Source organism: Rattus rattus, chromosome X, assembly GCF_011064425.1.
Source record: "Rattus rattus isolate New Zealand chromosome X, Rrattus_CSIRO_v1, whole genome shotgun sequence".
Classification (NCBI taxonomy): Eukaryota; Metazoa; Chordata; class Mammalia; order Rodentia; family Muridae; genus Rattus; species Rattus rattus.
In genome coordinates this window covers 94,954,145-94,967,560 of record NC_046172.1, presented here as the reverse complement: position 1 = coordinate 94,967,560, position 13,416 = coordinate 94,954,145, and the positions used below count along the sequence as shown (strand labels likewise).

General features: G+C 38.6%; 1 protein-coding gene across 1 annotated transcript in view; it reads left to right on the top strand.

The window, feature by feature from the left end:
* The window catches only part of Ammecr1 (AMMECR nuclear protein 1), a 101,492-nt gene extending 89,087 nt beyond the window's left edge, over window positions 1–12,405 (top strand). The window contains exons 4-6 of the mRNA XM_032890374.1: window positions 8,246–8,336; window positions 9,577–9,673; window positions 12,019–12,405. Of these exons, the coding sequence (XP_032746265.1) occupies window positions 8,246–8,336; window positions 9,577–9,673; window positions 12,019–12,133 (303 nt within the window). The 3' untranslated portion in view covers window positions 12,134–12,405. The remainder of the gene's footprint in view (window positions 1–8,245; window positions 8,337–9,576; window positions 9,674–12,018) is intronic.
* Window positions 12,406–13,416: the final 1,011 nt, after the last annotated feature.

Below are 13,416 nucleotides of genomic sequence, written 5' to 3'. Positions count from 1 at the left end.
CTTTTCTGGGGGTTCAATTTTAGCATATCACACTTACATAGAATTATCCCATGCTTAATGGAGCTGGCCAGCATGATACTTCTTGCATGATTCAAAAATCTGTCCCTGGACTATTAAAGTTAGACCTTGTATCTCTAGTCTCTCTCTGTCCCTAATATAACAGAGCGTCTGTCATTGTATGTGAGCCTTGAGGACTCCTGCTACTCAGAGAGCTGTACTTCATTTTCAAAAGAACCTCTAATGCACCCCTCTCCAGCGCTCACAGTTCCATTTCTGATGTATCTGGTTGCAGTTAATAATAGGGCGCTTTTGTAATAGCCTTCGTGAGAATAAACAGATGAGATGAACAAATTGGCTACTGTCATTATCCCCCCCACCATATTTTAGAAGGTAATATTCTCCTTTTCACTCTCCTTTCCCCCATAAAGGTTTCATTTTTAAAAAATCCTCTTTATGTACAACCGAAAACAGAGTTCCCATTCATATACAGATGGCTAGCATGACTCACAAAGTCACCAAGCAAAATGACTTCTAGTTGCATGTATACAGTGTGTTTCCTTCTTGATTAATTTTCTACAACTATGATATACATTATGTTCTGTTTTTCTTTCTGCCCTAAAATTCCTGCCCTCAATGAACATGAGACAGACCACTACAACAACAACCAATAAAACAGTCTACCCAGGTCAGGAAATTGTCCCTCATCGTTACTTAGGAGGACATTGAGGTGGAGTGGGAGACGCCACTGTGGTTATAGAAAGGCAGTCCTTGTCATGAAGCACTGCTCTGAGTACTCTTTGGGGTGCTATGTGGTATTAGGGAAGGAATGCTTGCACTTATTGGCCATCTAGGTACCCTCAAGGCCTCAGGGAACAAGGAGCCTGATAGGGAGCAAGCAGTAAAGCAGCTTCTTAGAAGTACTTAGCCCATAAATGTGTGCACTGTCCGTTTGTGAATGAACAACAGTCTGTTCTCAGGTTTCCTGGCTCCCTGTCTGTACTGTTTGGTAGAGGAAGTTTTTCTGTTATTTTTCCCCCTAGTATCTAGACTGCCTTCCTTGTCATTCCCTGGAGGTTCAGTTACAGTTCTTTCATATGCACTTTGCATGTATCCCCAGCATTTAATTTTTTTTCAAAGTGCTGCATTCTGAGGAAAAGGAGACTTGGGTTCTGTGACCTTTCTGGACCTCGCTTTCTATACTAGGAAGTTGAAAGGGTTGGACTAAAGTCTCTTTGACAGAGTGTGGTTCTGTGACAGAGTCCCTTTTTTTTAAAAAAAATGTCTTCTGTTTTATTTTATATGCAGAGAATGAATCAGCCATTTAGAAACCATAAAAAGAGTTCCCTAACTTTTGAAATGGCCATTGTCGATGTAAATGTTGGCCAAAAAGTGTCAAAGAGTCTTTTTTTTTTTTTAAATTATGTATTCTCCATTTCATTTTCACAAGGACTTGTCTTTGGTAACAATCTTCTAAGCTTTCAATGCCTCTGTTTCAGGGCTGTGTCCCTTGCTCCCTTAAGTCAGTATTCTACATCTAATGTAAGTGTACCAATTGTGTTGTATTGTTTTCTTTATTGTCTTTTTCATGTTTTCAAGATTAATCTATCCTCATAATTCAAGCCCCTGATAACTGTTTAGAAACAAGTCTCTTCGGTAAGCTAAGCTAACCCATATTGTGTCACATACTCAATGTACACTCAGAACTTGGATAAGATTTTTCTTAGTTTCTTATCAGGCAAACATTTCCTACAGAAACATGTTTACCCTCTCCACCTCAGCATTCGAAGAGTAAACTAAGTCATAGCTCTAGGTTCTCAAAAATATAAATAACTTCCCTTTCCTCCTATTTAAATTAATCTCCTTTGTCATGCCTTTTTAAAAAATGATAGGGATACATTTTTATAACTTGATGAAAAGCAAGCTTTTTATGAAATGCCACCTATGTTGCTGAACTTTGCATGGGAAGCTTCAGCGTGTTCAATTTTCCTGAATGCTTATTATAATTACTCATAATATAGAAGTTTTTCCCATAATTACACTCTGAGCTGTCACTTGCTCACTGTAAACATTTGAATAAGAGCATTTTCTATTTTTGTAAATGATACATTAATATATTTGGCTTCATAGCTTTTTAATGTACCACTTCATTAATACTGCTTTATTTCAAATCTTAACTGATTCTTCACAATTTCATTGTTAGACAGTTCAGGTACTTTAGTGTCAAGCTATTTGGTAAAAATAAATGTTACATCTGATTTTTGTTAGTGGACTTTTGTGACTAAATTGGCAGGCTCGTATTCTTTATAGATAAGAAGTTTAAGTTTCCTACATGAGTCATAACTACTACAAAAGCTAAGAACTGGTCCTAAGAGATTGAACTAATCTATTGCTAAGCTAAAGTGACTAATTTACAGAGATTTGAGACCAGAGCAACATATATGTATTTTATTCAAGAGAACACGTGTGGTTATTGTTACATAACAAGAAAAAAATAATCCATTAGCTGACATAGATGATGAAGGCAGGTTTTTATATTCAGTATTATATTCTACATTAAAATATTACTAATGTCCAAGTGGTGAATCTGTAATCAGTTATCCCTTATGATTTATATTTTCTTACAAGACTTCTCAAGAGTTATTCAGAGTGCTCTAAGACCCAGGTGTGTGATAGATAAAGGCACTTGAGATGCACACCTTATTGGCTCAGTTCAGGAGAAAAGCAGTGTTAAGTCACGAAGTTACCTGTTGGTCATATTAGGGATTACAGGGCAGTCACACTAGCTTTTCCTTCCAGAGAAGTTCTGCGTGTGCATCTCTTCTTGTATTCATGGTCACAGCTGTTAATCAGGTCCAAATTTCAGAAAGACTTTAGAAATCCTAAATTATCCACTTTCTAAAGGGGTCACATTAACCACACAGATCCCTGCAGAACTCCAGAATTTCTAATTCAAACTGGTGGGCAAAGAAATGCAGCCAACCATGGGACATTCTGTAAATGGAGGATCTAGAGAATATATAGTCTAAAAAATGTTTTTGGGAGTACAGAGGTTGGGGGTAAGCACTGAATAGGATCTGATCACAAAATCTTCCCAACAGAATTAGTCTAGATTACAAACTTGAAGTAGGAAGGCCCAGGTTTAAGATATTATCATCTCTCATGTTGAATTTGCTTTTACTAGGAAAAGTCACTATTGTGAAAGGCTGATGTGGAGTGGGATAAAATCTGCTGTGCTGCGATGAGTTTGAGAGGGCTATAGCACTGTAGGTTTGTAGTATTTTCAGAGAAAAGAAGCATCTAGTTTTCCACCTAGAAAATGGGAGATGGGCCATCTGTGGATGCAGCACTTACTATGACCTCAGGCTTCTCTTTCTGTTTTGGAACCCGAGGGCTAGGGTTTTGCGCTTCCTAGGCAAGCGCTCTGCCACTACCTAGGCTTCTTTCTGGATACATATGTATGTCATCAGCGATGCAAGCCTTGAAAGAGTTGGAATTGTGCCAAACATCCCAGCTTCGCTCATTAAGAGCTGAGTCCTTTCATTTACTTCAATGATACTGGTATAAGAAGCCTGGCAGGCCAGTCTTTTATGAATGGCCAATAACAGGCTGTGCTGTTAATTACAAAGCATATTTTGCCAAATGATTTCATCCAAAAAAGTGTGCCAAACAACTTTTAATTCTCTGACCTCCTGCTACACATTTCTGTATGTTATTCAAGATGAACTCACTGGAAAGGAGTGTGGTGAGCCATGGCCATACTGTTAAAAAAAAGCATGAGGCCCCAACAAGGGAATTAATGGAACTGGCCCTGCCAACAGGCTGAGATAACACCCAAGGAAACTGATTGATATTCTTGGCCCAAATATTATCAGGTGCAGATTTAGCTTCAAAGGTCAGGACTTTGGACATAATTGTAGACCCTTAATGGTCAAAGGTTTCATGGAGCCCATTCAGCTGAACTAGCACGGCTTTTATAGACAATTATACTCTTGGCCAGATGACTTTCTTTTTCTTCATCATGTTTTAACCTATTCAGATTGTCTGCTCTGATTGGGTTCACCAGTAAAAGCAGGACCGTTGGGTAATTCTGCTAATGTATTGTAGGACTAGCACTTGCCTTACAGATAGATGAGGGTTTATTAAGCTTTGACTGTGCAGCTGTAGAGTGCATAACATGGACTACGTATTATAAGAGCAGGAGAGGGCACTTTTTTAATGCTCTTAGGTTGAGGGCCACTGCATTAGAGAATAATAATTTTAAGTGAAGCCACATTTCTAAACAAGGGGCCAGATAATGAGGATAAATGAAATCTGCACACAGTCTCAGGGTTCATTTCAGCCATTAGTTATAATCTCGTCCACCAAACCTTTTACTATGAAGCAAAATTGATTAATTTACATGTATCTCTTTCCCCGTACATACATGCTTGCTAATAGAATGTTTAAAAAAGAGAAATGAACAAGAGAACAAAGATGATGGGGGCTGAGACCCAGTAGACTCAGGGATACAGAATCCCTAAACTGGAGAATCATGATAATATATCTGAGGGGCCAACATTAATCTTGACATGTAATCATTCCAAACAATGTTAAAAACAAAAGATTGTATAATGTCATTAGTAGATATTACTTGCAATGGAATGGCTCAGAATAAATATGACTTTCTCTTTAGCATGAAATTGAAATCTGTTGAACTGGTCTTAATGTTCACTCAGCACACATCAATATAGGTCCCTTTAATTCCATATCCTCTTATCTATAAGTCTTGCATTTAATTTACTACAACTCTAGTTGATTTCTAGCTCCACATAGCAAAAGTATACTCTTGATTAAAACAATATTATAGCAGCTGATAGACCTTGAAAGCACTTTTTCTCAGATATTTTAATCATTTTAAAACTGACCTACAGGGTTGGGGATTTAGCTCAGTGGTAGAGCGCTTGCCTAGCAAGCGCAAGGCCCTGGGTTCGGTCCCCAGCTACGAAGAAAAAAAAAAACTGACCTACAGAGTCCCTTGAAGCTAGATTTGTAAGTCTCCAGTCTTTGCCCACTTGGCTACATTTCTGAAGCCAGGTGCAGTCACTTAGGGATATATTGCCCTTCTTTTCCTCGCTGCTTTCTCCTTTTCTATCCTAAGTAGTTACTAAGATAATTTTAGAGCAGAGTTACTTCAGGGAATACCAATTCTCTATGTAACTGATCGATATCTCGTTGATAACTGCAACAATAGCTGTGATAACTCGGGCCAGCAAAGCATCTTAAGGGAGTGCACATTATTTTTACTTACAATCCCATGGGGCATATAGGCCATTGTAGTGAGGAAGGCAAACTTGCAGGAGGATGAGGCTATCACCTCACATTGCATCAGTGGTTGGGAATCAGGAAGATAAAGACCAAGAACTGTGGGACCAAGCTATGAAACCTCACCTGGCCTCCCATTACTTCTTCCTGTAAGGCTCCACCTTCTAGAGGTCACCAGCTGGAGACCAAGCTTTCATGCATGGTGAACCTGGGATGCTTTCCATATATTCATACCACAATAACAGTTTTTTGATCAAGAAGACTAGTTTGCAAAGCTGGGGACTTTACTAAACTGATCAGAATTGGCTTGCTTTCCACAGACACCACTTCTACTTCCCATTGGATTCTTCAATGTATCTATTTGTTGGAAACCATAGTCCAAACATGATGAAAAAACTATTAATGAGTACCAAAGAGAACATTAGAGCCGTTCTCCACATTCTGCTAGTTGAAAAACAAGTCACCCCAGTTTGGGGCTTCCTAGCTTTGTGGCATGCATACCTTTTTGACCTATAAAAACTGTTGCTTTGCTCAAATCATTTACTTTAAAATCACCATATTGATAGGAATTTTCAGTTATACAAATCATAAGAACCCAGAAATGTGTTACAGGTGATGCCTGGGCCTTTTCATAATAAAAAAAGTAAATCAACAATCTTGTTGGTGAGTAATTTTTATTTTGTTTAACATGCCCTTCATTTTGATCTCATGTAAACAGGTTTCCCAAGGAACAATTTATGTACCCTACAATTAGTCTTAGACCATTTTAATTACTAAATTGCTAGGATTTAAAATCTCAGAGATTTCTATTGAAGAGAATTGTGTTCCTATAAAGAAAGGATTTATGTATCTAAATTACTCCATCTGATTAATTATTTTTCTCCAATATGTAGGTGTGTGGGTTTGTCATACTTGTATGGTTAGTTAGTAGGAGAGTTTTCTGGTTTTACTAGGGTAATAATCACTGTCGGGAGTTGATCCTTTTCCAAATATTACTTGCTGAAACATGAGCTACCCTGCAATTCTAATAAATTTTTCACCCCCTTCTTCACCCCTAGACAGTTAAATATTGTTCAACATGCAGATAAGAAACTTGTCTCAGAGTTTTGACTAGACATCTTAATAACACCAAAATTATCTTCAATTTTAACATGACAGATTTTTGATAAATAGAGGTAGAGTCAAAATTCATTCCTGTGAATGATTGAGCATAAATTATGTGTGCTCTGTATTTAGAAGAAACAAATTATGAAGCATCTGATACTATAAAGTATCAAGGTTGTCATTGCTTGGTGCTATATCAGACATTGGGGGTGATTGCTAGATGCCCTTCATCTTCAAAATATTTGGCAACTACACACTCATATTTCCTCTCAGCTGTCCGCAGTCACATCCCATGGGGTCTGAGAGGCCTTACTGTGGTGGTTTTTAAACAGCTGTCCTGGTTGCATTTTTAGCAAGAGGAGATTTATAAGAGTATTGATATTGAATAGATAGAATAGCCACTGGGATACACTTTAATAAAAAAAACACATTAATTGCTCAAAAGATCTGACAGGTTCAAGGGGTGTCTATATGAAGACAGGATGAAATCCATTTATCAGGGGACATTTCATAACCTGAAAAACTAGAAAACTTGTGCCTAAGGGCAGAAATAGCAAAAGCGGTTCTTACTGACATGTTTCTCCTCTAAACCTTAACATGTATACCCACCCGGAAAGCATAAAAGGCTGTCTTCATTCATCTACTCTGAAAAGATGCCTCTGTCCTGGGAATAGTATGTGCCTGCCCCTATACTTGCCCTCCAGTGTGTTAGGCAGCCCCATACTCCTCTCAGGAACTCTTGATCCAAGGCAGCTCGAGATATGGAAGAGTGGAATAGGTAATTGTCCTTTTACATTTTCATTTTTATTATCAGTGTTTTCAAACAAGTTAGGAGTTTATAATAATTTTTCTTCAGCTGTGTGCAACATTTGATGAGGGACTGGACAGCTCGCTTCCTTTTGATTGTGTGCTAATTGAAGGGAAAGCACATTGATTTTGCTTACAAACAAAAAAAATAAACCAAAACCATATTAGCAACATATCTTCTTACAGCCAATAGACTTCCTTTTTGGGTATCACCAAAAGTTTCATCCTTTAAAATGTCACAGTGGTGCCTGAGCTAGGATAATTAACTACAAAAATGCCCAATCTGAGGGTAATTTGAAGTGTTTATGGCTGTTACATTGAAAAATGCTATGTACCATACAGCTGATTGTCTTCATTCCTTTTTAGGCTTTTCTTCTAAGCAGGGTCTCACTATGTAGTCCAGACTACTCTGGAGCTCACTGGGTAACATGGGTTGACCTCAAATACCAGATCTCTCCTGTCTTGCTTTCCATGTGCAGCACCCTGCCCAGCATACTTTCTTAGACTTATCAGGCAGTGTTGGTTTGCCTACATGGAAGTTGGGGTTTTAAAGGCACTAAAACTTGCCAGAGTCAGCCCAGGAAGTTTCAGGACATAATCTGAAGTCGTGAGTGTGGCCACATGGGGTTTTGCTCTAGTTTCCTTATTCCAGGCTGGGAGTTGTGGCCATCGACTAGCCTACTCTATGCTGATTGTTTGTTTCCGATTTCTAAGCAAATAGCCTGGCATATATTGGACACATGCAAAGGTTTTTGCAGGCTCTATGGATAGCATGCTAGCCTTCTAATCCAAAATCAAAGCCTTGGATAACAGAAACCAAATACATACTTCTGAAAACAAGGGGAAAGGATTGGGGATGTAGCCGAGTGGTAGAGTGATTGTCTTAGCAAGCACAAGTCCCTGGGTTTGATCCTGAGCTCTGAAAAAAAGTAAAAATAACAGGAGGGGGAATTGCGTTGAAAGTTAAATTATAACCTTTTCTTTCTGTTTCTATGAAGAAGTCTGTACTAATAAAACTGCCAATTTCTTTCAGGTGGGTGTGCATGGCATTAGAATAGAATTCATCAATGAAAAAGGATCAAAACGCACCGCCACCTACCTGCCGGAGGTTGCAAAGGAGCAAGGTCATTGTTGTACTTTATTTCATATGATCTAGTGAACATTTTAAACAAGCGGAAATGCAGTCACTGACCTTGCAGTTATGTCTGATAATTGATCAACATCACATTATAAGAACTGACTCTTTCATCACTGCCACTGCAATGTCTGGCTCAAATTGGTCAATTATTCACATGGAATCTGCATCTTTGCAGTAATGTCTGACAGCATACTCATAAGTGCATACTTTTAAAATGGCATAGATTTGTAGAAGTTGGGGGTTTTCTTTTAGGCAACCATTTGTTACTACTTTGTCACACCGTTTTCCATGCACCAGTGTGCAGTAATTATCATGATGGCATTAACAGGCCTAGGTTTAGAGACAGCCATGTAGTTTGATGTCATTCATTGTCAATATCCAACAATTCTTATGTGATTTCCATAACTCATTCAGCTAATAGTGAAACTGTAAGGTTTCCATTAAGATTGAGGGCACTGTGAATACGTGAAGTATTGTATATTTAGTCTACACTTCATAATCAAAAATAATTTTCTTATTTCACAGATATAGCACACATCTTTATGAACCAGTATGGTTACACCAAACAATTTCACTATAGTACTTTGATCTTCCTAGCCACTACTAAATTCTACTTTCACATTAGTTAAATGAATGCCTTTCAAAAATTCTATAGCACTTATCTTTTCAGAAGGCATATGCTTTTCCTGTGTGCGCTCATATAAATATGAGAGATATAACAACAGATTTTAGTGTGTTAATCATGCAGGATCATCGACTGCATAAAGATACTAGAATAGCATTCATATTAGAAACAATAAAATACCATTGAATATTTCACACAAATATAGATTATTGAGTGTAGAAGGTACCATTAAGACCAGCAATTACCATGACATAGTGATTAGAGCCCCCAAACACTAGTGAGTTGACACAAGTCATATTTTATTCATTTATGCTTTCCCTCTCTTTTGAAGGGATGACCATTAGAGAAAAGTACAGTAGTTGTGATTTATTAGAGACATGACTGAATGGTTTCTTAGACAATTTAAGGCATGTGGTGATGGACTTGAATCTATACAAGGATAAAATCTTAGCTCTTCTATATGACTGTTTTTAGGACCAAAGGAATTGATGGCATTTGGTGACAGGGATAGCTGACCTCTACAAAGTCATTTCTGTATTTAACCAAAGGTGCTTTTGTGACATGTGCTTGACTGATATTTTATCTGATTTCCTCTGCACAGGATGGGACCATATTCAGACCATAGACTCATTACTGAGAAAAGGAGGATACAAAGCTCCAATCACTAATGAATTCAGAAAAACCATAAAGCTGACCAGGTACTAGGATGGCATTTTCTACACTTCTAAGGATATGCTTGTAACGTTGATTGTTTTTCCAAGACTCTCGAACTGCACTTGCTTCTCTTGTCTCCAATAGTGGAAACAAAATGGCAGAGCCCACTGAGAGTGCACTCACTGGAGGTCGGCTAGGTAGTCAAGACTTCATGATACCCAAGCCCATCCTCTCCATCTGTAGCCCTGTATGATTACTCGGGCTTTGTACAACAAGCCCCTGAGACTTCCAGCTACCTTACTGGAGAAAGTACCAGAATTAGCTGTGCATAAACTTTTGACATTGTCTAGCAAAACCCCAGGATTCCAATAAGCAGTCCTAAAATTTAAATGTAAGCTCAGAATTTTGGCAGTGATAGGAGTCTACTATGAAAGCTTATTGAATAATAACACAATTGAACTGAACTTGAATGCTAAATAAATGTCATCATAGAATAATAGGGATACTTACTTAAGGAAAGTATTGAATGTTTTAGAAAAATGGGGTACTGTTTCCATTTATTTCAGTTCCAGAAAATTGCATTACATGCCCGTAGTAAAAAAAAAAAAAAAAAAGAATTGTTCTCAGCTCTGTACAGTTACAAATGTGAGAATGTCCTCATTTCTGTTTTTCTCAGGTTCTAGTTGGAGAAGAATAGAAGGGCATGGATAACAATAGTTACTACTACGGCAGAATATTACGGATGTGTAGGCTTACACTGCTGGGGAGGAGGAGCTCCAGGAAGGCAGTGGGTAACAGACAACTTGAGAGTGGAGGTGGATTGAGGGCTGGCTTGAAGAATGAGTAGACTGTCTGACAGGTAGAGAGCAAGGGAGGAAAGGGATTCCCTGAAGATGTGCTGGGAATCAAAGCCTGTAGGCGGTGCACTACAAAACCAGTTTTAGGAAATCTAAAGCACTATGCTTTGGCTGGTCTTTCAGTGCACATAGGAAATGTCACTAAGGGAAAATGTAGTCTAGAAATAGATTGAACCAACCATGCAAGGCTTGACCTTCCAAGCTAAGCAATTTGGACCTGATTCTATAGGCATTTAATAGCCTTTATAGGTTTTATAAAATGTACTGCAGGCCAGGTATGGTGGAAGTCTTTAATCCCAGCATTCAGGAAGCAGAGGGAGGTGGATCGCTATGATTTCAAAGCCAGCTTGGTCTACAGAGTGAATTCCAGAAGTAGGTAGACCCTAGCTTGGGTAGTTAGGATTGGAACAGGTAAGTGATGGAGGGACCATTGCTGTTGTCTAAGTACTGTACAGCAGTCTAAACAAAATACAATGTGGGTCTTTAACTGGAGCTATGGCAGCAGGATATGGAGGCTAGGACAGACTGAAGCATAATGTGGAAGAAATGAAGTACTTGGCCATCACTTTGGGATAAGGGAGGCAAGGTAAAAGGATCAAATTCATCCCTCAGAGAAAAATCGAGGGAGTCCAAGAGAAGACTTAGGTTTATGTTTCAGTTCTGGATTTGAATTATGTCTGCATAGAACTGTTTGACATGCCACTGAAAGCATGCATGTGTAAAGTTCATGATGCAGCTGATAGCCTGGATAAGCTGTGAGGATCCATCCCAGTGCATGGAGGAGGGCAGGGTGTAAAGTCAAAAGTGTGAATGTTGGAACCCAGGAAAATCCTGCAAGGTAGGAGTAGAAGCAACTGTCAAAGAGATAAGAAGCTGTCTGAGAAGCAGGGACAGAAGCAGGGAAAGGTGGAGGTGTATAATCCATGAGCCTTCAGGACAAGTGGTATGTGGGAGTATCGTGGAAAGTTCCAAAGAGAATCCTAAGGAGCCTCTGACAGCCATGAAAGGACAGTGGCAGAACCAAGGGACACTGAGCACCTGATAGGAAAAGAAAGAAACTGAAGAGAGAAACTGTACTTAACTCTCTTGAAAAGTTGGACAATGGACAAATAACTAGATATAGGCAAAATAAGAGGGCTTCAGGCCTGACATGCTGTAGCATGTAGACAAAGAGAGGAAGAAAAGGGGGAAGAGAGGGAAGGTCTGATGACAGCAGCCCAATGAATGAGACGAGGGGATGCAGACATGATGGTAAAATATCCCTCCCTGTTCCTAATCGCAAAGTGGGTAAAAGGGACAATGTCATTCCTGGAGCACATTAAATAAGGAGTAGCAGAGCAGGAAGCACTGGATTCCTGTGTTCTGATCTCAGCTTTGCTGCTTACCAACTCTGTAACTTTGGGCAACTAATTGCTTCTCTCGTGGCTTCTTATTTCCCACTATGCAAAATGATCTCATAGGGCCCTTCTGGCTCTCATAATAGCATGGCATGTGTTTCTTAATGTTAACTTTTCTCTCCTACTCTCTTTCAGGTACCGTAGTGAAAAGATGACCTTGAGTTATGCTGAATACCTTGCTCATCGCCAGCATCATCACTTCCAAAATGGCATCGGGCATCCCCTTCCGCCATACAACCATTATTCCTGACACTGAGCCGCACAACCAGTCACTGGGCCTCACTGCAGACCTCTTCCCGGGAGACCCTACACCTTCTTGGTCTAGCTATCTCTTTTACTGTACCATTTTATGATGATAGTTTCCGTTGCCATGGTGAAGCTTCGACATTGTTAGTTAAGACCATCATGGTAACGGGTAGGACAATGGCATTTGTTAAGAAGATCCTGTTTTATTATTTTAGATCACAGATTCTTTTTTGCAGCACATACAGCTTTTGGGGTTTTCTTTCCTTACAATATTAGGTATATTTTTTTTTTTTACTATCTCAGACAGGTTTCTGTCTTTTCTTTTTGTTCCTTTTTTTTCCTCCTTCCTTCTTTGACTGTGGATGGAAGAAAGTATGCAGTTTTTGAGGATTTAATAGGTTTGTCTTTAGTATTCTTCGGTAAGATAGTCATTTTTTGATAGCTGAGTCGGGGATTAATTCATAACAAATTCAGGTATTTGTACATTACTCTTGAATTTGCCTAAAATTCTATTTGCTATGACAGCTTAGTATTTGGGTCAAGTACACATTTTTCCCATGGTTAAAATAAGTGAGCTTTAGACTAAGTAGTGACCATTCAGAGGTCCATGATAGGACTTGTCACAGAGAGCAAGAAACTTTTTTGCCTTCTGTTTGTATTGTAGAAGAGACTGCCTCATGTCATAGAACCAATTTACAACCTAAAACACTGTTTTAGAAAAGCAGAAGCTACCTTTCAAATGGGCTGCAGAAATCATTTTGAAAGGCAGCATATATTGGGAAGAGATCAGATGCAGAATTTAGTGCCTTTGAGAAGACTATAATTAAGTCAAATTAAGAGGGGTTTAAAAAGGCAATTTAGAGAAATATTCTTATAAAATTTTATTGTTTCTATATAAGAAACAAGAGATTACACAAATTCCTTACTCCAAAGTATTTTTTTAGCTGAAAAAAATTATTTTGAGCAAATAACCAAAAAGACATTTGTCTATTTTGTATTAATTTAAATTTGTTAGCTTTAGGTTTCAATGAGTCATAATTGGCCAGAGACAACTTTAGCTACTAAGACATGATAAAGATAATCTAGTAAAACAAAAGTTCATACATACTATGATTTCAAATTTGTCATCACAGAGACAACGCTGAGTTTCGGAGATACTACAAAGAGTTTGAATCTTTCCGCACTACAGCCTTTCGATAGAAACACATTTCTGTGTTAACAGATAATCTGTTAGACCTGTAGAGATGGCACTCACATGTGTTAATTAGAGCCCAGCTCATTTGCAGG